This window comes from Antechinus flavipes, chromosome 2, assembly GCF_016432865.1.
Source record: "Antechinus flavipes isolate AdamAnt ecotype Samford, QLD, Australia chromosome 2, AdamAnt_v2, whole genome shotgun sequence".
Classification (NCBI taxonomy): domain Eukaryota; kingdom Metazoa; phylum Chordata; class Mammalia; order Dasyuromorphia; family Dasyuridae; genus Antechinus; species Antechinus flavipes.
Window position 1 is genome coordinate 354,577,218 of NC_067399.1, and position 26,673 is coordinate 354,603,890.

The window sequence follows — 26,673 nt, forward strand, 5'->3', positions numbered from 1 at the left end:
AGAAAATATTTTAATGATTTAGAAAAAATAACAACAAAATTCATATGGAACAATAAAAAGTCGAGAATCTCAAGGGAATTAATGAAAAAAAAATCAAATGAAGGTGGTCTAGCTGTACCTGATCTAAAATTATATTATAAAGCAGCAGTCACCAAAACCATCTGGTATTGGCTTAGAAATAGATTAGTTGATCAGTGGAAAAGGTTAGGTTCACAAGACAGAATAGTCAACTATAGCAATCTAGTGTTTGACAAACCCAAAGATTCTAAATTTTGGGATAAGATTTCATTATTTGATAAAAACTGCTGGGATAACTGGAAATTAGTATGGCAGAAATTAGGCAAGGACCCACACTTAACACCACATACCAAGATAAGATCAAAATGGGTCCATGACCTAGGCATAAAGAACGAGATTATAAATAAATTAGAGGAACATAGGATAGTTTATCTCTCAGACTTGTGGAGGAGAAAGAAATTTGTGACCAAAGATGAACTAGAGACCATTACCAATCACAAAATAGAAAATTTTGATTATATCAAATTAAAAAGCCTTTGTACAAACAGAACGAATGCAAACAAGATTAGTAGGGAAGTAACAAACTGGGAAAACATCTTTACAATTAAAGGTTCTGATAAAGGCCTCATTTCCAAAATATATAGAGAACTGACTCAAATTTATAAAAAATCAAGCCATTCTCCAATTGATAAATGGTCAAAGGATATGAACAGACAATTTTCAGATGAAGAAATTGAAACTATTACCACTCACATGAAAGAGTGTTCCAAATCACTATTGATCAGAGAAATGCAAATTAAGACAACTCTGAGATATCACGACACACCTGTCAGATTGGCTAAGATGACAGGAAAAAATAATGATGAATGTTGGAGGGGATGCGGGAAAACGGGGACACTGATGCATTGTTGGTGGAGTTGTGAACGAATCCAGCCATTCTGGAGAGCGATCTGGAATTATGCCCAAAAAGTTATCAAACTGTGCATACCCTTTGATCCAGCAGTGTTTCTACTGGGCTTATATCCCAAAGAAATACTAAAGAAGGGAAAGGGACCTGTATATGCCAAAATGTTTGTAGCAGCCCTGTTTGTAGTGGCTAGAAACTGGAAAATGAATGGATGCCCATCAATTGGAGAATGGCTGGGTAAATTGTGGTATATGAATGTTATGGAATATTATTGCTCTGTAAGGAATGACCAGCAGGATGAATACAGAGAGGCTTGGAGAGACCTACATGGACTGATGCTAAGTGAGATGAGCAGAACCAGGAGATCATTATACATTTCGACAACGATATTGTGTGGGGATGTGTTCTGATGGAAGTGGATTTCTCTGACAAAGAGACTTAACTGAGTTTCATTGGAGAAATGATGGACAGAAACAGCTACACCCAAAGAAGGAATACTGGGAAAGGAATGTGAACTATTTGCATTTTTGATTTTCTTCCCGAGTTATTTTTACCTTCTGAATCCAATTCTCCCTGTGCAACAAGAGAACTGTTCGGTTCTGCAAATATGTATTGTATCTAGGATATACTGCAAAATATTTAACATATATAGGACTGCTTGCCATCCTGGGGGGGGGGGGGAGGAGGGAGGGCGGGGAAAAAACGAAACATAAGTGATTGCAAGAGATACTGTCGTGTAAAAATTATCCTGGCATGGATTCTGTCAATACAAAGTTATTATTAAATAAAATAAAATTAAAAAAAAAATCAAAGAATCCAATGATTCCTGAGGGATTTAAAGTCCTACAACAATCTAATGTCTCAGAGAATCCAATGACTTCTGAGGGTTTTGAAGTCCAATGATTTTCTATGTCCATGAGTCAAACGCCATAATTGCCATGCTCTTTCAATGGTGAGCACAATCAGCAACAGAACCACCCGATGTTTCTTGGGTCTTCTCCTTCGTTTCAAGGGTCTGCTCCATCTCTCTGCGATGGACAAGGCGAATACGGCTCATTGGCACCCATCTGATTCCTTCTCCACCTGTAGAGATACAAGCAAACCCTCTCCCCCAAGCAGTTAGCCTATCTGGTCCCTTCCATTCACACTTTCTGGGTCTCTCCACATCACCTGGCGATTATCTAAAGATAGTGGAGCTGCTAGCACTGGACACTGCCCTTCCAGTGGGTTATAAAACCTGTCTGCCGGAGCTAGTGCATCTTTGTCAAAAATCAAGAAGTTAATAGTATAAAGAGCTAGATTTAGAAGCTCTCTAGGGTTACCTGTGGCTCCCCCTTTCTTTTGTTTTTGGAGCAGCGTCTTAATGTCTCTGTTTCTGCTCTCTACTATTGCCTGTCCTTGAGGATTAAAGGGTATGCCAGTGGTGTGTAAAATCTTATACTGTGCACAAAAGTATGCAAAATGTTTGGAGGTATATGCAGGACCATTTTATTGCTTGTGGCACACCCATAATGGCAAATGCTTGCGTGAGGAATTCAGTGACCACTCGGGCTGTCTCTTTTGCTGCTGGTATGGCAAAAGTGAATTCTGAAAAGGTGTCTACCACAACATGGATAAAAGACAGACGACCAAAAGATTTATAATGGGTCACATCCATTTGCCAGATTTCATTGGGTCTCAAACCACGAAGGTTCTTCCCTGGAGGCAGTGTAGGAGTGTGGAAAGGAAGGCAAGCTGTACAGCTTTTTACTATGCTCCTAGCTTCCTCTTTTGTTATCCCAAATTGTAAACGCAAAGCTCAAGCAGCCTGATGGTATTTAGAATGGGATTCCTGGGCCTCCTGAAATAAAGGCGTACTGGCTAACATAGTTAAAAGGCTATCTGCCTTTGAATTCCCATCAAAAATAGGACCTAGGAGTCCACTATGTGAGTGGACATGCAAGATATAAATCTTACCTGGATGTTTTCTCACTTGCTCCTGAAGTTCCTTAAAGAGCTGATATATATTAGAAGCTGCAAATTTTATTTGGGCTGTGGCAATTCTTTGTACCACATCTACTGAATAGGCTGAATCAGATATTATATTTATGTCTCCTGGGTAATAAGTAAGAGCTAACATGATTGCATATAATTCGTTCTGCTGAGTGGACTGAAAAGGAGTTCTGACTACTCTCTTTATAGTTAAGTCATGAGAGTATACAGCACAAATATTGTGTTTGGATGCATCTGTAAAGATAGTTGGTCCTTTAAGAGGAACTTTAGAAACTTTTTCTTCAAGAATCCTTTGCCAATTATGTAAAAGTCTGGTTATCTTTAATGGAGACCCATGTGTAAAATTTGGAGCCATGGCTAATAAAATTTGCCACTCTGGGATGGTCTCACAGCACACATTAATTTGTGTATTGGTGTAAAAGGTGTATATCTTATCAGGTCTTGTCCCAGATAATTGTACTGCTCTCTTAATGGCCTTTAATAAAATTCTAGCCACAAGCACTGGGTAAGGAGTAAGGCTTTGTTCTGGTTGTGCCAGGAGGTTCACCCACTCTATCACACTGTCTCCTTGATGAAGGACTGCTGTGGGTGCCTCTTGTGTGGCAAAAACTGATATTTCCAAGGGTTTTTGAGTGACTCTTTCAAGCACATTGGATAAAGCCAATTCAACTTTTCTCAAAATCTCTTGAGCTTCTTTTGTAAGCTGGCGTGGTGAATTTAAAGCACTGTCTCCCCTTAAAATGTCATATAATGGTTGTAACTGAGAGATAGTCAAACCTAACACTGGTCGCATCCATTGGATATCTCCTATCAATTTCTGAAAATCATTTAAGGTGTTTAGCTTCTCTGTTCTTAAGGACAGTTTTTGTACTGTAAGCACCTTAGGGTATACTTCATATCCTAAATATTGAAAAGGAGCATATCTTTGAATTTTCTCTTCAGCTATGTACAATTTGTAGTATCTTAGTGTTTCTATGGTCTTTTGTAGACATGCTTCTAACATTTGTTCCTCAGGTGCACATCCATTGGGATCATCCATATAATGTAATAGCATAACTTTTGGAAATGCTTTTCTTATTGGAGCAAGAGTAGCAGCAACATACATTTGACACATAGTGGGGCTGTTTTTCATTCCCTGTGGCAAAACTGTCCATTCATATCTTTTATAAGGCTCAGCTAAGTTAACGCTGGGCATTGAAAAGACAAATCTTTTCATATCCTCCTTATCCAGAGGGATAGAATAGAAACAATCCTTAATATCTATGACCCAAAGAGGCCACTCTCTAGGCAATTGAGTAGGAGATGGAAGTCCAGGCTGAAGAGTTCCCATAGTTTCCATCTGTTCATTCACTTTTCTTAAATCAGTGAGCATCCTCCATTTTCCTGATTTCTTTTTTACAACGAACACTGGGGAATTCCAAGGACTTAGAGAAGGTTGTAAATGCCCTTGTTCAAGCTGCTCCTGTACTATATCTAATAAGGCTTGAACTTTATTGCTACTTAAGGGCCACTGTTCTATCCACACTGGGGTATCAGTTTTCCATTGGATAGGAACAGGTTAAAGTGTTGGCAGGCCTTCAACAGCAGCCCTCCTTAAAAAACTGAAGTACTCATTTTTAACCCTAATTGTTGTAAAACGTCCCTTCCCCACAGATTGATGGGTATTTTTTCAACTATAAAAGGAGTAAAAACTCCTGTTTTGCCTTCAAAAGTCCATCTCATAGGGGTAGCACTAATTTCAGCTGCTATTGATCCTCCAACTCCAGACATATAGGTGTCTGCTTTAATCTTTGGCCAGTGACTGGGCCAACTGGCACCTCTAATAACTGTACGATCTGCACCTGTGTCTACCAATCCTTCCAATGGTAGGCCATTTATATAGATCGTGAGCATAGGTCGGTCAGCTGTTACAGCTGCTGTCCAGTATATTTCTGGATTTTGTGGTCTGGAGCCAGAATCTGGGTGACTATCACCAGGTTGCTTATTAGGATTCTGTATCAGTAAACCTGATGCTACTATTTCTCCTGGGTGATAAGTCACACATTGTCTACCTGTATTAGTGACTGGGATATTATCTACACATTCCCCAGTTTCCCACATCAGTGTGTGGATGGACACTGTTTTGTACGTACAAAAAGGAGGTGAAATGGTCAAGCCTACTGTGCTTGGAGGTAAGGGATCCATAGGCTGGAGAGGGTATCTCAGTTGTCCCAGCTGCATACAGCTCTATTCTCCCCAATTGTAATTCCTTTCTGCCATCAGGTTGCTTCCTGGCTGGTTGACTGTGTAATCCCCTTCTCCCATCATATGGCTTCCTGACTGATTGGTCATGTCTGGGTACTGGACTTCTAGGCACTCTCTGGGTGTACCATTGGCTGCCATCATGCCCCAAGTGTTTTTTGCCTTGGGCCCTAGGGCTGGGCCCCTCATCCCGTTTCCCTGAAACTGTCTACATTCTGAGGCCCAATGGAAGCCTCTGTTGCATTTTGGACATGGGGTATTGGGTCTTGTTCTCCCACCCTGTTTTCCCATTCTATCTCTATACCAACATTGAACTTTCAGATGCCCTACTTTTCCACACTGAAAGCATCTACGAGTCTCTCTGGAAATCCCTTGCCAGGAGGGACTCTGTCTTCCCATGTTTGGATTTGGGGAAGTCTGCATCATAGTCTGGCTTAAAAGGCATCTGTGCCCACTGTGGCACAGCATCTTATGAGCTCCTCTAAAGGAACATCCTTGCGCAGTCCTAGTATAATTCTTCTGCAAACCTCATTAGCATTTTCCTTAGCAAGTTGCCTTATCAAAATGTCTGTTATTGCATTTTCTCCATTTGTTCTTGTGATAGCTGTCTGCAAATGTCCCACAAAGTCAGCAAAGGGTTCATTTGGCCCTTGTGTTATTTTTGTGAAGGCCCCACTCTTTTCGTCTTTATTGTGGAGAGAAGCCCATGCTTTGATAGCATTAGCAGCAATTTGCTGATATGCTGTTACAGAATAATTAATTTGTACTGCGACATCTGCATAAGGACCTACACCTGTTAGTAGGTCACAGGTGATTGCAGTATGAACTCCACTTTGACTATTTTGTTGGGCTTGTATCCTACAGAGCTCACTATATTCAGAAAGCCACAAATAGTTTGTCCAGATTCTAGGCATATCCTTACTATAGATTTCAGTCATTAGGGGTCAAGATTTCAAAAGCCAAATTCTGTAATAACATCTTAACATAAGCTGATGTAGCCCCATAAAGAATGCAAGCTTTTTTCAGGTCTTTGAGGATTTCTATATCAAAAGGTATCTTCTACTTTCTTGACCTGAAGAATTAAACTGTTGAATTACAGGAAAAATGTGGTGTTGAAATTCTGATACATTTTTCCCTTCTTCTTTGGCCTTAATTAGTCCCTTTTGCAATCTACTCATAGGAGCAGCTGGATGCTGGGCGGGAGATGCTGGATGCTGGGGGGGAGGTGCTGGTGCTGTCACTGCCCTCCCTTCCCCCACTATCCCTCCTTCCTCCATCCTGGAGGGTGGAGTTGATGGAGGAGAGTCAATTACCTGCTCCTTAGGTGGGGCTGAAGCTGCCTCAGATTCACCCCACCCTTGGGCCTCATTTAAGTCTTCATGCCCTGTGGGGATATGGCCATTAATCTATTCTTTGTCTTCCTCCTTTATCTCAGGCTTCCCCATTTGGCTATTCCTAGAATTTTTGCCTTTTCTTCTAGAACTTATACAGTATCTTAAGGCCAACTGTATCATATTGTATAAATGGAATGCCTCCATGGAAATTGAATGAGGAGCGTTTTCATTGTTATATGCAGAGAGCTGTTGACCAACCAATGCCCAGTTATCTAGAGAGATTTGCTCTTCCTCTAAGAACCAAGGGAAGGTGCGTTTTAATGCACCCAGAAGTTTAGCTGCCTGTTCCCAAGTTACAAGTAGCCCTTGATCTTCTATCAGCTTAAGCAGGCTTTCTATAGCACCACTCCTGGGTTGGGCTGGGGGGCGGGGGGGGGGGGGGGGGGGGGGGGGGGGGAGGATGGAGAGTCTTTACCTAGGATCTGTCCCATTCCAGCCAAAAAAAAAGGTTACTGCTTTAGTCTTTAAGAAAATAAGTTCCCTGTTTGTCTATAATACTCACCTAAGTTCCTAGTCACTGGAGTCTTCTTCATTGAAAGTAGGGTCCTTGGTTCCCACGCTTGGGCACCAAATGTGATGACTACATATTTAAAATCAGCCGGAGTCAGGAATTCAGATTAAGGGGAAAATCTTCAATCTTTATTGAAGTGAAGAGGTGAATAAGAATTGTGATAGCAAATATAGGCAAGAAAGATTGTGATAGCAATATGGGCAGCTGAGACAGGAAGCCAGCTAACAGAGGGGGAATCTGAGCTGAAAGGTTGTCGCAATGGCAAAAGCAAGCAGTCTCTCCTCCCCTTCTTTTTCCACTCCCCTGCCTCCACCCACCAAAATTGTCATTTCATATACAACACATCAGGACTTGCACAGATGAGGTTTAGATTTAGGGAACCAAAATGAAATTAGGGTTTCTGGTGGTCAGGGAGTTAAATGATAAGGTCTAGTGACAGATTTGGGGTTCAGGGAACCAAATGGAGATGTTTGGTTCCCCTGCAACCCCTTGGGATTCGGCTCAAGGAGAGGGAGTTGGGGACTCCCTTCTGGTGGCCCAGATTCCCTGTAAAGGAATTTATAGACCTGAAAACCTAGATTGATAAAAGAAGTTTATTATAGAAATTGGAAGTAAGGTTAGAAATCCTGATAGAGAGGCATAAAGTTTGGTTAGGGAAATAGGAGGATAAGGAGAGGATAACACTGGAAAAGAATATTATTCCAGTGGGCAAATGTATGGAAAATGGAGTTTTGCACTGAGAATGCAGTTCTCAATAGACAGAAAGTCCTGGTAGCTGAATAATCCACCAAGGTCCATCTGCAAAGACCTTAGTTGATGGAAGCTCATTATATTGCTTGTTTTGGTAGGGGTTGGGAAACCAGAGCTGGTCAGACCAAGCAACTCAGAATGGGGGCTGGGACAACCAGAGCAAATCAGAACCAGTGTGGGCTGGGAGAGTCCAACTTGGCTCAGATCCAGTGGGGGCTGGGACAAGCCCAATCTCCTATTGGAATTCAAAGGTGTGCTTTTGACCAGGATTTGTGAATCAAAGGCCCTGGCATCCAGGAAAGCTGGAGAGGATATGCCTCAACCAGGAGGGGCTGAGAATCTGAAAGGAATCAGAGATCAATAGGAAATATAGTTTCTTAAAGGGACCACAACCTGCTTCACTATCATTGTTCCATTTCAACGATTAGCAACTCCAAAAGCCCTTTATCAGATCATTACTTATCATCTTTGTTTTATTCCTTACTCCACCTTAAGTCTTAATTTCTCTATTCCTCAGACCTTTCCCAAACTCTGGCCTAACATTTCTTTCTGCCCTTCTCAATCTCAATTCTATAGCTTAATTAGATTAATTCTACATTATTTTTGGCTCTTAAATCCATTGCCCCCTGATCTATCAACGTTCACACTTCATCAAATCTCAGTCCTGTTGCTCCTATGGCTGAACTGATCTGGAGGAAATCATGATTCAGACTGGGACTACCACAAATTTATGCTATATGATATATCAAAAGACAGGAAGTACATATTTTTCTTGTTCAGTTATTTTTCAGTCAGACTCTTCATGATCCCATATTGGGTTTCCTTGGCAAAGATATTGGAATGATTTATTTCCTTCTCTAGGTCATTTTATAGATTAGGAAACTGAGGCAAATAGTATTTAATAACTTGCTCAGGGTCATACAGCTAGAAAGTGTTTGAGGCTGTATTTGAAGTCATCTTCCTGACTCCAGGCTTTCAGTTCTGTCCACTTAGCTGCCCCTGAAGTATTGCATATACAAATATATGTATATGTATACATATTTATACATATACATATATAATGTACATAACATATATATAATATATGAAAGTTCAATCACTCTAGTGTTGAATCATTTTAAACAACATAATTATACATTAATCAACAAGCATTTATTTAGCACCTACTATATGCCAGACAGTATGCTAAGTATTATTCATATCATTTCTTAACTTTCAGTCACAGAATTATGATAATTCTGAAAGTTGAAACTAAAATATTTAGGGGGAAAAAACACATTGACTTTTATTTTGTCTACTTTCTACAAATTATTTTAGATCAGTATCCAGATCCTCTAATGCCAGAAAAACTGAGACAAGGTAGAGATTAGAGAGTATTTAATATTTTATTTGAAAGGGAGAGATTTACTGAGACCAAATGGATTTAGTTTAGTCCCAGGTCTGAATGAGACTATTGTCTCCAAGAATTCAGCATCCAGCAAAGAATGTGAGTTCTCAAAGACCTATTTATACACAGTAGCTAAACAAAGCAGGGGAGTGGAGTCCAAACTCTGGTGATCAGGAATCTCCAGGCAGGAACTATTAATCCAGTTCTGACACGTTTGGGGGAAGGACCATAAATTCTAACAAACTGGGAGTTAAGAAAGTGTCTGGTTAGAGCCAGAAAGTTTGGACCCTTTTTGAGTTTACACATTGACAATTTATAATCTTTGAGTTATACCAGTCTTAATGAACCGGAGTGGGGGTGGGGGTGGGGAGTTGTAACTAAGGGGATTGAGGCAGAACAATTAAGGAAACTGATCCAGAACAACTTAGGGAAACCGAGACAGAACAATTAGAGAAACTGAGTCAGGATGATAAAAGAGAACTGTGGCACAACAATCCTACCACTGGGGGCAGCCAGGAGTCTTACCATTACTAATTTTCAGAGTACTACTGGACATGGCCAGCTGTGTTCTTGAGAAGAAGAGTCAGTAGCCAGAGTCAGGAGCAGGGAAAGAGAAGACAGCTTTATTGCCAATCAGTTACATATTCAGGAACTCCACTTCCTGCCTCTCTGCCTATTTTCTTTTTCTATCTAATAACTCTCAGTGCCATGTATAGACCTAAAGAAATAGAACCAAGTTAAAGCTGGGGAGAGTTCCCTCAGATTTTTGTGCTTACACTTGTGTATTCCTCATCTGTCAAAGTATATTTTCATGCATAACTACAAACACCCTGAAGTCCTCATCAATGATCAATGATTATAGTTTCAGTTTGATGGAAAAACAGGCCCTGAATACATGCACAATGAGGTCTATAAGTTGTAATATTCTTGGGGGTTTTCTGGAGGTCTCTGAGCAGTCTTCTTTTCATCAGATTAATCGCCACAATAATAGCCAGGTGTTAAAGTCCAAATCCCTTATTATCTCCTTCACAATCTTATCTCCTTTCCTGGGGCCCAGGCTAGCTTTCTTAGAGGCCTTCCAGAATCTTGATTTCAGTGGAGAAGCTGAGGGGAGCCCTGCCACCAAGGTGGTGTGAGATGGGATGAATGAATCTGGTTCTGCATCCCAGAACTTGAGCTCCTGCCTCCAGTCCGCTTCTCTTCTCTGGCTCTGAGTTCCATCTTATATGCTCTACACTGAGTAGAAACCAATCATTATATCACTAGGAAACCATTATTTGTTATAAGATTAAATCAATCATACTGAAATTAGAGAACTATTAATCACCATGATAAACTAGATAACCATGGTCTCATCAATTCCACTGACTTAACACCTTTCAGAGTTCTGGCCCATAAACAGTAAGTACCAATGACGTGGGTTAACTCTGTAAAAATTGTGTAAAATAATCACTGAAACTATGTCCCCTTTGATCTGCAAAAGAAGAGAGACGGGGGTTTTCCAGGCTCCAGAGAGTCTGGGAAGAGGCATATTTTCCAGACCAGTATCATTCAATTAGAAAACTTGGGCAAATCAGCCCCCATTGATCTTTTTGGGAAATTGGATCCCCCATTCAGGCTGAAAAATCCTCCTCGTAATTTCATTCAATTGGCAGATCCTGGTCTGATAATCAGTTCAAACTGCCCTCAGATTTTCTCATAAAATAGGTTTTTGCTGACCCATTTTTTGCAAATTTCTTCTTTAAGAAATCTGCCCGCTAAGAGAGAGGAAAAAAATTTCCTTTTTTTACCACAGACTTTGGGGTTCTTAAATTCTTTCACTTTTGAACCTGTATCTCCACTCAGAAGGGATCTCTTTACTACACATCATCACCAAAACCAATCCTGCCTGTACCTATTCTTATTCAATGCTGTTATCCATCAACCTGACACATTGACCCTACACTAACCCAGTTTGGTATTTTCTCATTTCCTCAGGCAAAGCCTCAACAAGGCCCCTAACAGACTATGTGGGGTAAATTATCCAAAGAACCTGACATCAATATTCTAATCTTCATGTTTTTTCCCCCCTCCAGCATTCAAAGTCATACCAATCTCTCAGGCATAGCAGAATTTCTTTTTCCATGCCTTCTTAGATAGCGGTCTTTGATGATCTCAACTGCACTCTATAGTTCAGAACTATAACTAAATAAATATTTGTCTTGTGTTATTTGCTCTCTCTGTATGAATCTTTTCACCCCAATAGAAGTCTTGGGTTCAAATCCTTGCCAGTTATGGGTATATCTTTAGGCAAGATTTTTCACTTCACTGTGCCTCGGTTTCCTCATTTATAAAATTTATTTAAAAAAAAATAAATGCACTACTTTGTTTTTCACAAGGTGATTTTGAGGAAAGAAGGGTTTTTAAATCTTTTTTGTGACAAGAACTCTTTGGACCCCTTCTCAGAATGATGTTCTTAAATGAATAAAATATAATACATAATGAAACCAATAAAATACAAACGAAAACTATAAACCCCTTAAATGAGTAAAATACAATACACCAATAAAATACAAGAGAAAATCAATTATATTAAAATACTTTTGTGTCACAAAACACGGCAATACATAGCACAAAACAGGTGAGTAACAATTAAAATAACTGAATAGAATTCAGAACACGCGCGCACTTGGCCAACCAGTTCGCTAGGAAACTGTACTAAATACAATCCCGCCTCCGCCCCTCCCGGTACAAGCCTGTTCCCGGTAGCCAATGAACAAGCGAGATTGAAGCAGGCGCAGTAGCTGGAAAGGACACTTCCCTCCTATCTTGTAAGTGAGATCCTTGTCTTTTACTAACTCCGGTCAGGAAGACTTGACCGACTGACTTTTAGCCCTTAAACTTTCCAGTAAAATTATGGGAAAAAATAAATGCGTGGGAGGTGGGAGCTTTTAAGGCAAAGAAAAGCTCTTTGCGGCTGCTAGTGAAGACTTCCGACACACCCCGGCCCTCCCAATCCTCTCTCTCCTTGCCAGTCTTGGTTATGCGCATGAACAGTCTTTGTGGAGTCCGCAATGGCTCAGATGAGCTTGAGCTGGGCTGTTCCTAGCTGCATTAAGGGGACGTTGACAAATTATTGTTTGAGACTCTCTTAGACTCCGAGAGTTAACAGCTGGATGGGACCTTAGAGATCTAGATCACTTTCTCCGTTGTGTAATTGCAATCGTGCATGGCCCAGAAAGGAGATTAATATTAACAGTAACAATAATAAACAGTGTTTTAAGGTTTGCAAAGCACCTCACATATCTGATTAAGAACCTTGCCTCACCGCGAAAATAGATGTTGTATACTATTCACAATTTACTCTTAAGGAGACTAGAGCTGAGAGACCTAAGTGTGTTCCCTCTCTTATCTCTCTTAAACTGTTTCCATATCTAGCTTTATTTAGTTTGCTAATCCTATTTTATATGTGTATATACATACTTCAGGTGCAGCTGAGGAATGGGTGGTGCCGTGGATAGAGTTCTGGGGCAGGACTCAGGAAAACACATTATCTTGAACTCAAATATAGCTTCAGATGCTAGCGGTGTGAACCTGAGCAAGTCACTTTGAGTTCAGGCCCAGTGAGATTGTCTCTTCTAGGAATCAGACTGGACAAATCAGGGAGCTTTTATTCCCAGAAAGCTAACTATAAAGTGATGAATTTTTTTTTAATCACTTATGAAAACCGTCTAATGAGTCATGCAGGGATTTGAATCTGTATTTGTTGAGGTAATAGTCCTGTTCATGAAATAAGGAATTTTTTGAAACACTAAAATAAACATGAGATATAGTTTACTTTATATATGTGACTGATAAGTGGCTGATGAACTAATATGAGTATATTTTTTTGTGTGTGTTTAGCCAGATTTCATGATGTTATTTGGAAAATTTACACAGCCATTACAAAGCTTAAAGAAATTTCCATGCTTCTGTGGTAACAGATACTTCTGGGGATGGTTGAATGCAGTATTTAACAAGTAAGTTACTTGCATTTAATAATCACAGGGATTGTGACAGCGAATGAATTCCCAACAGTAATATTTCTTGAATTAAAAGTATTTCTTACTGCAATTTAAGAATGCTCTAAAACTGGAGTAACTTTTGAGGAGAATAAAAGCAAAACTAAAGTTTTCAAAGTTAACAGGAGGGTTCTTACAAGTAAGAAGTCAGAGACCAACGAAACTGATCTTATATTTTTTTAAATTTAATTTCCTATTTTTCAGGGTTACTATTACTAAAAAATGGAATAGAGAAAAAAAAGCAAATGTAAAGAAGTAAATGCATCTTGAAAAATTCCTGAAAGATGTTAGAGGAGGTGTTTTAGTTTTGTAACTAGAGTCAACCATCTACATCTCTATAGATTTTCTGTTACATGATAAATTTCCTTTTAATAGGATGCTATAATACAATTCTTGAAAAGTGAAAACACAAAAAGGTACCAGATAAATATCATGACCTTTTGTTAAACTTTACTTACTTTGCTCAGCAATATCTAATATAAGGGTTTTTTTTACTGTTATGTTATTTTTAGATTTAAATTAAATATAATGAAATTATAAATGGTCATAGGAAGAATTAATCTGTTTGCTTTCTTACTTTTAACAGAGTAGATCATGAACGAATTAAGGCTGTTGGTCCAGATAGGGCAGCGTCTGAATGGCTCTTGCGTTGTGGAGCATTGGTACAATACCATGGTCAAGAAAAATGGCAAAAGGACTACAACAATCTTCCGACTGGTCCTCTAAACAAATACAAGATAAAAGCAATTGATGCCACTGACTCTTGTATCATGAACACTGGATTTGACTATCTAGGTAACTACTACATAATTTATCAAAAATAATTGGAAATTTTTTCAGATTTGTAGTGATGAGGTTTAGAATGATCTAGATTCCTGGTGGTCTAGAGGTAAGTGGCTATAAGAATTATTAAGTATCCCCTTTACTGCAAGTTTTAGGAGTGAAAGAATTCACTCATTCCCGAATATTAGTTGCAAAATGAAAGTTTATTGTCAGATAGAAATCAGTTTACCCAGAGACTGACTTCTATAGTGATAGATTTATGGAAAATGGAGTTTTGCGCTGAGAATGCAGTTCTCAGTGGACAGAAAGTCCTGGCAGCTGAGTGAGCTATCAAGGTCCAACTGCAAAACTTTAGTTGATGGAAGCTTATTATATTGGGTGTCTTGGTGGGGGTTGGGACAACTGAAGCAGATCAAAACCAATGGGGGCTGGGCAGCCCAAGCAAGTCAGATCTTCTGTTGGTATTCAAAGGGATGCTTTTTCAAAGGCTTTGGCATCCTGGAAAGACAACTTTATATACTCAAAATCGGGGGGCAGAATGGCAATTTATAATGTTGCCTTTTCCAGGTTTCTGGATAGTTTACATTTATTGTGAAATAGCATTTTTATTTTTTTCAGAGGGCCTAGAACATGTGGAAAAAATAAAGCTGTGCAAATGTCATTATATTGAAGATGAGTGTTTGCAGAGGCTGAGTCAATTAAAAAACTTACAGAAAAGTGTTTTAGAGATGGAAATCATTTCCTGTGGGAATGTCACCGAAAGGGGCATTATTGCATTGCATCACTTAAGGTAAGTTGTCACAGAAGAATAAATGTGGTTTGATAATGAACAAAAGGTTAAAATGGTGAAAATTAAATACCATTGGTGAATATATTTGGTAAGAAGAGAATTTATAGATCATCCAGCCCAATTCTGTAAATGAGGAAACTAGAGCCAGAAATGTTGTCATTCATATTAGTAGTAAATAAAATAAAATAAGCAGTATCTCTGCTGTGGGTAGAGAACCTCTGACAAGATCCATTGCTCTTTCCATTTTCCTAGAGTATATTTATTATGTAGAGTTTTAATTATTTATTTAGTTTTGAAAAATATATTATTTTTAAAAAGACTCAAAATTAACATATAGCATCTTCAAATAAATGAATATTTCAAATACGTTCTCTCTAAAGTGCACAGGAATTAGGCATTTTAAACTGAAATTTATAAAATTCTGAGTCATGGCTGTACAATAAAGAAATATTAAAATGTAATAATACAGAATCTAATTAATATAGAATACCTATGATTATGACATGAATTTTTCAATAGTTTCTGTATCAAAGAAAATGCTATTTAAAAGTACTGAGTTTTATGAAGTTGATAACAAGCACTAAATATACTGTATTGTTCTTACACTAGTTAAGGTTCTAGTTAAAAAATATTAAAATCTGAATTCTGCCAGAATGTATATGATTATTTTCTGAGTTAAGATTCTGCTTACGTATTTTCTGTTCAAAGTAATTGCTGAAGTTGTCATATAATACACAAGAAATTCTACAGATTCAAATTCAACTGACATTAGATTCTGGGGATACAAAAAGGAAATAATTCCTCTCCTCAAAGAGCTTGTATTCTGTTTACATTCATTTGGCAAGATAAAATATCTCAACAGAAGTTTTGATATTTGAAATGCCTACAGATACGTGTTGCTTCTCTTGTTAAATTTCATTTAAGTTAGAAAAAAAAATCTGTTAGATTAATTGGAAAATCATTCAGTTTCTATAAGCAAGTAGTAACATTCAAAGCTAAACTAGCCATAGATTTACATTCTAAATAACATTTTATCAAAATCAATATGCCATTTCAAATGATTATTATTTGTATTAGAATAAGTATTCAGGATGAGTCTGTAATAATATTCTTTTCTTATTCTATGTTCATAGAAACCTTGAGTATTTGCTGTTACAAGACCTTCCAGGAATAACAAACCTAGAAAATGTTACTCAGATCTTTCGGAATTCATTACCTTCTCTAAAATTAAAATCAGACTTACCAGAAAAAACAAACAAACAAACAAACAAAAAACATTAATAGTAGCTGGTACTTTAACAATTCGTTTGAATAGACCGAACAAAAGCATATGAGAACTCTTCTCTTTTGAAAAGGCTGCTTCAGAGAAGGGTAGAATTCACAAGTTAGATACAAGTCATTACCAGAAAATATTGATTTATTTTATGAATATTTAGTGCTGCAAAATGGATGCCAAGTCAGAGTCAAAGAAGCTATTAAATTGTTCATAATATAATTAAAATATGTAGTGTAGATATTCCTTAATTTGCATTTCAATCATTTGAATTTTATTATAACAACTTCCTATTAAATTTTATGTAAATCCCACATTTAAAGGATTTTGAATTGTTGCTATAAATTTCTCCAAACTAAGTGGGAAGGTAAGGTAATTGAAAAATGTACAATCTGCTGTTTTGCTTTGCATGCATTTTATTATACCTATTAATTTATTGTAAACTCAGGATTTTCTTTAAGAAATATGTACCTAAATAGCCAAAAATTCAAATATCTTGAAATAAAAAGTTAACTGTCATGAAATTAAAGAATATAAGAGCAACATTCTATTAAGGTTTCTAGATTTATAGAATTACACTTATGTAGAGGAAATTTTAATATGTAGGTTTGAAATCTTATTTTTTTCTCCTTGTTTTTTCCCACTCTTCCTCTTTGATTGAAATTACTAAAAGAAGAATTAAGCCCAAACAATTCAATGGATCTAGAAAACATGAGTGAAGAATGATTATAACATTATGAAAATGTTTTTTAAATAATTAATTGACCTCAGTGTTTAGTTGTAGTTTGCTTAGAGTGTCTAATTCTGGATTTAGTTATAATGTAAGTTTTGTGTAGTACCTTTTTTTTTTTTTTTTTTTTTTTTTTTTTTTTTTTGCATCACAATATGTATGGGGCCCTTTAAAACTATAAACTTTTATCTTACTATGATTCAAGAGAGAAACTGGGGAAATTTATGAACTTCATCTCTATGTTCTAATAATGTAAACAAAATTTTTTTGCTTTAAATTTTATCTAGTTCATGTCAAAACAGTCTTATCAACTGATAATTATTTTTAGAAAAAAATTTAATAGCTTTTTTCCCCCAATACATGCAAAGATAGTTTTCATCTTTCACTTTTGCAAAATCTTCCACAGATATTCATTAAGCACATGCTGGGTATATGAAGACAAATAAAGAGTCCCTGTCCTCAAGAAACTTACACTCTTAAGCAAATAGTTAGGTGGTTCAGTGGAGAGAATGCACCTAGAATCAGGAAGATCTGGGTTCGGATTCAGACTTACTCTTTCTATAATCTAATCATTTAACCTCTATCTACCTCAATTTCCTCATCTTAGAAATGGGCATAATAATTTCTACCTCATAATAAGTTGAGATAGCATTTGTTTTTTGTTTTGTTTTGTTTTAATAACTTTTTATTGACAGAACCCATGCCAGGGTAATTTTTTACAGCATTATCCCTTGCACTCACTTCTATTCCGATTTTTCCCCTCCCTCCCTCCACCCACTCCCCCAGATGGCAAGCAGTCCTTTACATGTTAAATAGGTTACAATATATCCTAGATACAATATATGTGTGCTGCACAGGGAGAATTGGATTCAGAAGGTATAAATAACCGGGGAAGAAAAACAAAAATGCAAGCAGTTTATATTCATTTCCCAGTGTCCTTTTTTTGGGTGTAGCTGCTTCTGTCCATCCTTGATCAATTGAAACTGAATTAGCTCTCTTTATCAAAGAGATCTACTTCCATTAGAATACATCCTCAAACAGTATTGTTGTTGAGGTATATAATGATCTCCTGGTTCTGCTCATTTCACTTAGCATCAGTTCATGTAAATCTCGCCAGTCCTCTCTGTATTTGTCCTGGTGGTCATTCCTTACAGAACAATAATATTCCATAACATTCATATACCACAATTTACTCAACCATTCTCCAATTGATGGGCATCCATTCATTTTCCAGCTTCTAGCTACTACAAACAGGGCTGCCACAAACATTTTGGCACATATAGGTCCCTTTCCCTTCTTTAGTAGTTGAGATAGCATTTGAAAAGAACTTTGCAAATCTTAAAGTACTATGTAAATATTATCTATAGCTATGTTATAAATACATATAACCAATCGGTGTTTATCTGAGGTAAAGTTTGATTGAGCTATTTGTCTTTGGCAGCCTACTTCAGGGACTACACATTTAAATCATGTGGAAAACATCACATGCATATCCATATATATAAACAATAAGATGAAAATAACTAACATAAGTATGTCTAAAAAATAACCATTCAAAAGCAGTAAATGGCAAAAGTAAGCACAGACTAAAGTAACTATATGCATAATAAAGTAAATTTTAAAAATAAGAACTTAAAAGTGTAGCAATGTACATATTCAGTAATGAACATGCGATTCTATGCAAAGCACATATTCAATGAATCAATATTAGCATTGTCATTTGGATTCCTATGTAACGATTTCCCTTGAGATAGTATCTTACTGATCACTGGTCAAATACTAGTCTGCACCTTGCTGCCTTGTTTGCTTCAATATCTGAGTTAGCTGGAATAATTGATTAGCTAATCATAATCATCAAAATTTATATGTACCTGTCTAACTAATCCTAGAAAGCCCAGGCTGGCTCGCAGTGATGTTAAACTTTATGGAATGGGTCTGGACTCCAAGAATCTCTTGTCAGAATATTAGGTATAACATGTTTTAACATAACTGGGTTATTTGCTGTCTTGGGGAAAGAAGGGAGAAAAATTTGAAACAAAAGGTTTTGCAACAGTGAATGTTGAAAACTATCTTTGCATATATTTTGAAAATAAAAGCTATTTAAAATATTAGGCATAAAAGATACTGCTTTTTATCTTCCATTCTCATCTATTTAATGAAATATCTGTTTTTGAGCCATTGTCTGGATCAGATACTCTGATGACTAGCATGGGGTTTCTTTTGCTTAGTGTTCACTGTTTGATTTCAATCACTGTTGATATAACCAAATATATAAAAAATAAAATTAATGGGACAGAATCTCTTGAGTTATTTTGTAAATAGGCAAGTTAATCTCTCTACAATTAGGCTTGAATAGGTTTCCATTGATCTACTAACTGGTGTATCTCTATAAACATGAAGATTTTTGAGTAAAACTCACCTTGTTGAAGGTCTCTTAATTGCCAAATCCAATGTTTTTTTCTTCAATTTTTATTTTTGAACTCCTTGCAGTCTTTGACACTGTTCACATCTTTCTCCTTTATTACTGTTTTTTCTCTAGGTTTTCAAATTATATACAGGAAAAAAATGGAAATAATTAAGAGGGGGAGAACATTAGTATTTAGGGGGATTTGAAGGAAGCCAGGGAAGCCAAGAGGCAGAGATGAAGAGGGAAAGAATTCCAAGCATTGGGAATAGCCAGTGAAAATACATGGAAGGGGGGAGATGGCAAGTCTTTTTCAAGGATCAGCAATGAGGCCAATGTGATTGAATCACACACTAAGTGGAAGGGGAGTAAATAAAATATGAGAAGACTGGAAAAGGCAGAGAAGATCATGTACAAAGAGCTTTGAATATCATTCATTAGCAAGTTTGCATATGATAGAAGGGGCAATCTGCTGCAGAAGATAGATTGCAAAGGGGATGCACCACTTTATGTGAGACAGAATTGAATGAGGACATAGTAGCAAAAAGCATCAGGGTGTTATAAAGAATGTGCTCTTTACAAATGGCCTCAATTTTTTCAGCAAACTATGAGGCAAGGTTCTCAACTGAAAGGAAGTTTGAAGAGAAATGAAAAGGTTTGTTAAAACTACTGTGATGAGTGGGCTGAGTTTGTTTGGGAGTAAGGAACTATGTAAAAGGATTACCTTGCTATAGTGATGGCTCACTTGAAGTTATGTAACATAAATTTATAGTGCAGCCAGTAGAGTTTTCTGATATTTTCCAACTTTATTTAGCAGTATGTAAGAATGAAGATAGAGGATGGTGGGGGGTATCTAAAGCTAAGACTTGGCAAGATGAGTTCAGAAATCTAAGGAGGCAAGAGATTTAAGGAGGGGTGGAGGGGATAAGATGTCATAGTAAAGGGCAAAGAACAGTGTATGTATTACAAAGCTTCAGGGAAAATGGAATGGCATGAAGAAGGATGTGTTGTATTTGTGGGTGATAGCAAGATCAAGAGTCAATGTTTATAAACATTAAGCATCTTCTATGTGCCAGGCACCTCAATAAGCACAGAAAAAAACAAAACCTGCTCTCAAGAAGCTTACAGTCTAATGGAGGAAGAGACACAAAAGGGAGGAGTAAATAGCATGAGAGTGTGCCTTACCTAAGGGTACAATGAAACTAAGAAAAGCAACTGACAGAAAATGAAGTTAGCTTGAAAGTTCTGATCCTAGCTATAGAACCTTTTCTAAAGGATATAATCTTTGTTTATGCCCAATAGGGAATATAAAGGAGTAAACTATATAAAATAAGTTGAGGAATTAGGAGGTAAGTGTTTGAGGGAGCATCAATGTGCATATTCAAGTCCCCTAGTTTAAGGGTAGGAGTTGGGGAGCAAAGAGAAATTGAGTCAGGAAAGTCAGGAGACAATAGCTACTATAATATTGATTGCATTGTATATATGGGAAATCAATTTAAGCAAATATATAGTGTCTAATATATGGCAGGCACTATACTAAGTGATTTTTATATTATCCCATCTGATCTTACAAAAACTCTAGGATATAGGTGCTATTATCGTTATCTGATAATTGAGGAAACTGAGGCAAACAGGAGTGATTTGTTTAGTGTTACATAGCCAGAAAATGCCTGAGTTCAGGTTTGAACTCAGTCTTTTCTGACTTCAGACTCCATGCTATGTGATTCAGAAATGGTGAGGGGTCACCATTTTAATTAAAAAAAGCTGGGGAGATCTCTAGAAGCAAAGCAAAGTTTATTATACATTCTCCCATCCATCAAGCAGACAATCAAAGGGAAGAAGCCCCGTAGGGGGCAGGTCAACACTTTTAATCCCTAATGCAAATACTCCCTCCCACCACTGACCCTCATTCCTTATTGGCTGAGGATCTTACCCAAGATCCTCAGGAACTACCCAAGAAATTGAACTTGACCAATAAGTACATAGTTGCCCATATTTGACTGAAATAGATGCTGATGTCATGGGAGGATAGCAGGGACTTAAGTATGCCTTCGACTCAATACTTAAAGTCCTTCAGGACTATTCAGACTCTGAAGTAGATGAAGCCTTACTCAATTTTCACAGCTGTCTTGAAAGATCTCACCTTATTTTGTTCAGTCCCCCTCTTATTTGTCTTTTTAAATTCTTGTAACAAAACTTCACACTCCCTATCGAATTCCTCATCCCCTTCTGGCTCCTGTTGGTCCTCTTGGACCACCAGCTCACAGCCTTGTCCTTTTAACACCATCAATCTAACAGACCCTTCAGCTTTCTCTTCCAATCTAATCATTCTAGATAATGAGTTTTGGACTATTCTGGTTATCAATCAGATCAAACAAGGTACACTACTGAGAGCTATAAGGCCAAACCAAAGGAGCTGCTTCTACCAGCTTTCCCCAAGCCAGGACCACCAGGAAGTATTGAACAGTGAGGTCCAGGTCTGTACAGGAACATGAGCAAGTTTCCTAATGTTCTTAGTGACTTCTTTTACTAAATTTCCATTGTCATCAATCTTTATACAACAAATATACAAATTTAGTTTCTCACGAACTCCCCCTTACTCAGCCAACAAATAATAAAGCACAAGGCTGCTGTAAAACAATCTCTGGTTTGAGTAGCTTGGTCAGCCAAAAGACCTAGCGCCTCAGCCATCTGATTGGTGATAATCTCTACAACTGCTTGAAGCTTAATTATTCTGTTCAACATATATATATTGAAGTTCTATATCCCCAACTTCCATCTTGAGCCCAAGTGGCTGGCCCATACTATTTAACTATTCTTTCTGGAGGCCAGCCATCACCCCAACCATTTGCATCTCCAGTCTAAGTAATGGACGTATCTAAACCCCATTTCCCTTTTCCCAAATCATCCTTCAACTGAATCCCTAAATACTGGTTTGCCTTTTGAGGAAGAAAGAAAAATGTTGGCCTTATTAGTCCAATATAGCAAATCCCTGTTCAATTAAGAGGTAGGTGAGTATAAGCAGTTAAGCCACAGATCCAATAATGACCTTTTAGAGCAGGTTGTTCCCTCAAAAATAGGTCTGAACTATTCCTTGTAAAAGGGTAAAATTGCTAGTCTCTCGTCCCTAGGAGACCTCCTCCTACAAAGGTGACATACTGACATTTCCATAAACCTTTCATTTTCCTCCAACTACAATTGGCAACTGGCCATTGACCTATTAAGTTAGAGGTATTCCAAAATGTGGGAAACAGAGTCCCATGTTTCCCAGGTGTCCCTGGGGTAACATTGTACCAACCCCATTGATGTCTAGACAGGTAAAAACTTTTAGTTTTCCAAATCCTTGCAGCCTCCCTCGTATCTCTTAAAGACAGAGACAGACAAAAGAAAGCCTTTTGTCAATCCGCAGCAATTCTTAAAGAATTGTGCCAGAGCTTAGAGCTTCAATGACGACTGCAGTCGTCCACTACAAGATAAGGAAAAAAAAGTCTTTTACCTTCTCCAGAGTTAAGTCCACTCACATACACCATTTCCCAGCTTCAAACTTTGCCCTATCTGATTTAAGCAGTATTTCTCTTTCCCATCTTCTGTCAATGGCCACTGATGTTTCTCTTCTAAGTTCCAGAAATAAGTCCCATTATAAATTTGGGATCAGTTACTAAGGATCCAGGCTGGGCTTAAGGGGATAGGTACCCATGATCATTGGCTCAATTGTTGGGATCCACCACAGATCCAACAATTTGATAAGTTAAAAATTTGTCCTATATTCTGCATGAGCAGGAGGAACTGGTTCTCATCTCTGGAAGGTAAAGGTCTGGTTTCTATGGCTATCATGAGGAAAAAGGTAAACCCAAAGCTCAAGGAAAGCCCCATGAGGGTTTCCCAAAGTAATTAATGTAAGAAAATAAAAGTCATACAACTACAATGCACTGGATTCAGAATTTGTGTTCCCATTCAGTGGAGGTCCCCTCCTCAAATGTAATTTGAGGTCTCCCCATCTTCAACTGTCCACTCAGATAAAGGTGGCACCACAGGTTCTTTTGTTCTGGTGTGGTGTGTCCAGCCTCGGTCCTAGGCATGAACAGCAGTGTCCAAGAGGTCAGTATCACTTGGTAGGGTCTGTCCCAGCACAGAGTCAGCTTCTCATCCTTCCAGGAATGGATCAACACCCAATCTCCAACCTGAATTCTATGAACAGGGAAACCTATTAACCCTTTTTGTTGAAGTCCTTGTAAATGTCTTAGCAATGATTTAACATCTCTTAAGAAATAAATCCTTTGTCTCTAAGATAGGGTCCCATTTCCCATAGGACAAGCCTGGAGAGGATGACCATACAATAATTCATAAGGTGAAAGCCCTATATCTCTATGTGGCTTGGTTCTGATTCTGACCACAGCAAGAGGGAGACATTTAGTCCAAGATAGTTGGGTCTCTAAAGATAATTTAGTCAGTTTTATTTCTTGATTCATCCTTTCTATTTTCCCAGAAGAGGGAGGATGCCAAGGGTTGTGGAGATCCCAAGTGACTTCTAAGGCCCCAATCAGATTCTGCAATACTTGGACAGAAAAATGTGTTCCTGAATCCGAGTCTATCCTCTCCACTATTCCATATGTGGGAATAATTTGTTCTAATAAGACCTTACTGTTGAGGCAGTTGCTCGGCCTGAGGGGAATACCTCCACCCATGAGGTCAGATGGTCCACTATGACCAGCAAGTATTTGAGGCGACCCATTGGTGGCAGCTCAGTGAAGTCCACCTAGATGCTTTAGAATGGTCCGATTCCCAGAGCTCGTCCCCCTTTTGGGATCTGGTGTTAGTCCTTTGACAAACGAGATAGCAGTCCACCAGTTGTCGGGCCATAGTATATAGGCCAGGGGAAACATACCTTGTCAGCACAGCATCATACAGGTTTTGGACATCCCAGTGACTGCCCTGGTGCCGTTGCTAAAAGGACCTGACTCATACTTGCTTTGCCATCTCTGCCATAAGGTAAGAGCCATTGTCCTTCCGAGTTCCCAACTGCTCTGAGAGTCGAGGCCTTCTCTTTTTCCTTCTGGGTAAAACTGGGAGAGGGTAGACTAGGGGGAAGTACAGATATCAAGGCCATTATATGAGAAATCTCCTGGTCTCCAGCTTCCTTGGCCTTCTCATCTGCTAATCTATTTCCCCTTGCCTCAAAAGAATTTCCCATCTATCACTCTAGAACCACCTATAAATCTATTTACTCCCCCCAGGCATTGGGGATCCTCTTACTTTTGTTTGAAAATCAATTAACTCTTGTACAAAGCCATCCTTTGGCTATCGGATCTAATACTTTAGAAAGGAAAGCCACTAGTCAGGAGCAAAGGATCAGCAAAGCAACATGGGCAACTGATCCTATAAGCCTCCTTCCTTCATCTGGAGTGAATTTCCCTTCATTTCATATTTAATGGGGAATTGTTTGGGTGTCAAAAGTTCTCTTTCCATATAGTACCCCATGATCATGCAAAACATGAAAAATGCATCTGAAGACAATATAGATCTTTGATAAGTAAGTCAGGGGCCTAGGATTGGGGTTCCAGAGATAGCCCTGCCTTCCATCAACATACAGTGTAAAAGGCTGTAGGCCTAAACCTTAGCCTAATCAGGGTGTGATGAGATCCCCAGCTTTTTTTCAAAGAACAAAAAGCAAAGTAGGAATGGCCCCAAGTACTTGGGCAAAGTAAGCCTTTAGATAAAGAAACTCTAGCCCCAAGAAGTAAAAAGGTTAAAAGATTAATAGCTGCAGCCAAAGTCTGGGCCACAAATTTAAATATCTATTTAAGGCAGTTTTACTTCAGGTAACTGTCCTTAAATTTTAACCATTCCACCTTATGACCTATGCAGTCATAGTGAATTCAAAACTCCCAGTAAATATTAGCTGCAGTCCCAAAAGATTTTATCTCCTACAGCTAAAACGCAGGAAATTAGTTTGGTATCCTGGAGAAGAATTCTTGCCCAAATTTTGATTTTTTAGAATGGAGTAGACTAGGAACCTAAAAGAGAGTCACATCTCAATCCTAATATCACCTAACAGTTTAGTTAGAAGGTAGAATTTTGGCAAGAATTAGATAAAAACCAGTTGAGAACAAGAACAGTTTTCAGGATTTTGGTTTTATGAGAAAGAAGAAAAGAGGTTAAATTTACTTTATTTGTAATTCTGTCTAGGGTTGATTTTGACCATTGTTATCTAGAATTATCTAGTCTAGGTTGCTGCTGTATTAGCCTTGTTTCAAGTAATAGTTGGGGCAACAAAATTCATTTGGAAGAAAAAAATCTGATATAATCCTTTGGTATTTATTATACAGATTGTATATCAAATTTTGTTTTTTGCTTTGTGATACAAATACTCAAAACAATATTAAAGTGCCATCCTTTGACTACTTAGGGAATACATAGACTCAGCTTTTGGTAATTTATTGTTTTTTAAAAAGCTACAAATATAGCCTAACATAAAAAAAAATTACATAGATGATTATTACTATTTAAAATCTTTGTTTTGTTTGAGGGTAGAGGCAGAATGGTTCCTTTACAGTTTTTTTTAAAGTGTTATAGCTATCTTTTACTTAATTTATTTTCCATTATATAACAATTGCCTTCTCTACTCAGAGATTGAACTTTGTTATGAAACAAAAAATAAGAGTTCAAAAAAAAGTAAATATCTAGTATAAGTACTTTTAGCTATTAGAGCATGTGGTTTTATATAACAATTGGCATTTGATACCACAACTATAACTAGTCATAACTATTAGTTTTTCTTTCATTTCTGCATTTTTGAGGTTAAGAGCTGCCATTCTCTTTTTCAGAGACTTAATATTTTTTAAATGATTTGCTATAGTTATTAGCTTTGGTTTTTTGATATTGGTAATTTTAATTTGGTAATTTTCTGTCCTTTAGTTAATTATTTATTTATTTTTGTTGCTCCTCTAAAACATTGTGTGTGTGGGTTGCTCCTGTTTCATGATTATTTTTGGGGGGGAGGGAAGAGAGGATTTTATTCATAATTTACCACAGTACTTACACTGCTTTGCACATTGTACAGCAGTTAAATATTCATTTTTTCATTTTCATAGCTATTGGTGCAGAATTTTTCTTTCTAAATGGGGTCTTAAAATTGTATTCTTTTTCTGCATTGTATTTGTTAATTTTTAGTACCTCTTTGTGATTGTATTTTCTAAGAATCACAATAAAGAGTTCATCCTAGAAAGTTCACAGCTTATATAGCTTATCTTTCTTATCTAAGTAAATAGTTCTAAGTTTAACATTACACAGATCATTTTGCCTTTAAAATACTCAAATACAAAGAAAAAAATTCTAAATTGCATGTTGTCCATCCCGTTTCCACATAAAAGAAACTTTCAGATCTTTCAGATTTAACATCAATACTCTCTTCATTCTAAAAAAAAAATTAAATTTTTAGAAATAACCCTATCAA

At 37.6% G+C, this 26,673-nt stretch overlaps 1 protein-coding gene across 1 annotated transcript; it reads left to right on the top strand.

Annotated features, from left to right (window-relative positions):
- The first annotated feature begins 11,848 nt into the window (after window positions 1-11,848).
- On the top strand, window positions 11,849-26,445 carry DMAC2L (distal membrane arm assembly component 2 like). Its single transcript, XM_051978084.1, has 5 exons — window positions 11,849-12,010; window positions 13,083-13,198; window positions 13,827-14,035; window positions 14,642-14,813; window positions 15,947-26,445. Exons 2-5 carry the CDS (start codon window positions 13,092-13,094, stop codon window positions 16,092-16,094), a joined length of 636 nt encoding a protein of 211 aa, XP_051834044.1. The 5' UTR covers window positions 11,849-12,010; window positions 13,083-13,091; the 3' UTR covers window positions 16,095-26,445.
- Window positions 26,446-26,673: the final 228 nt, after the last annotated feature.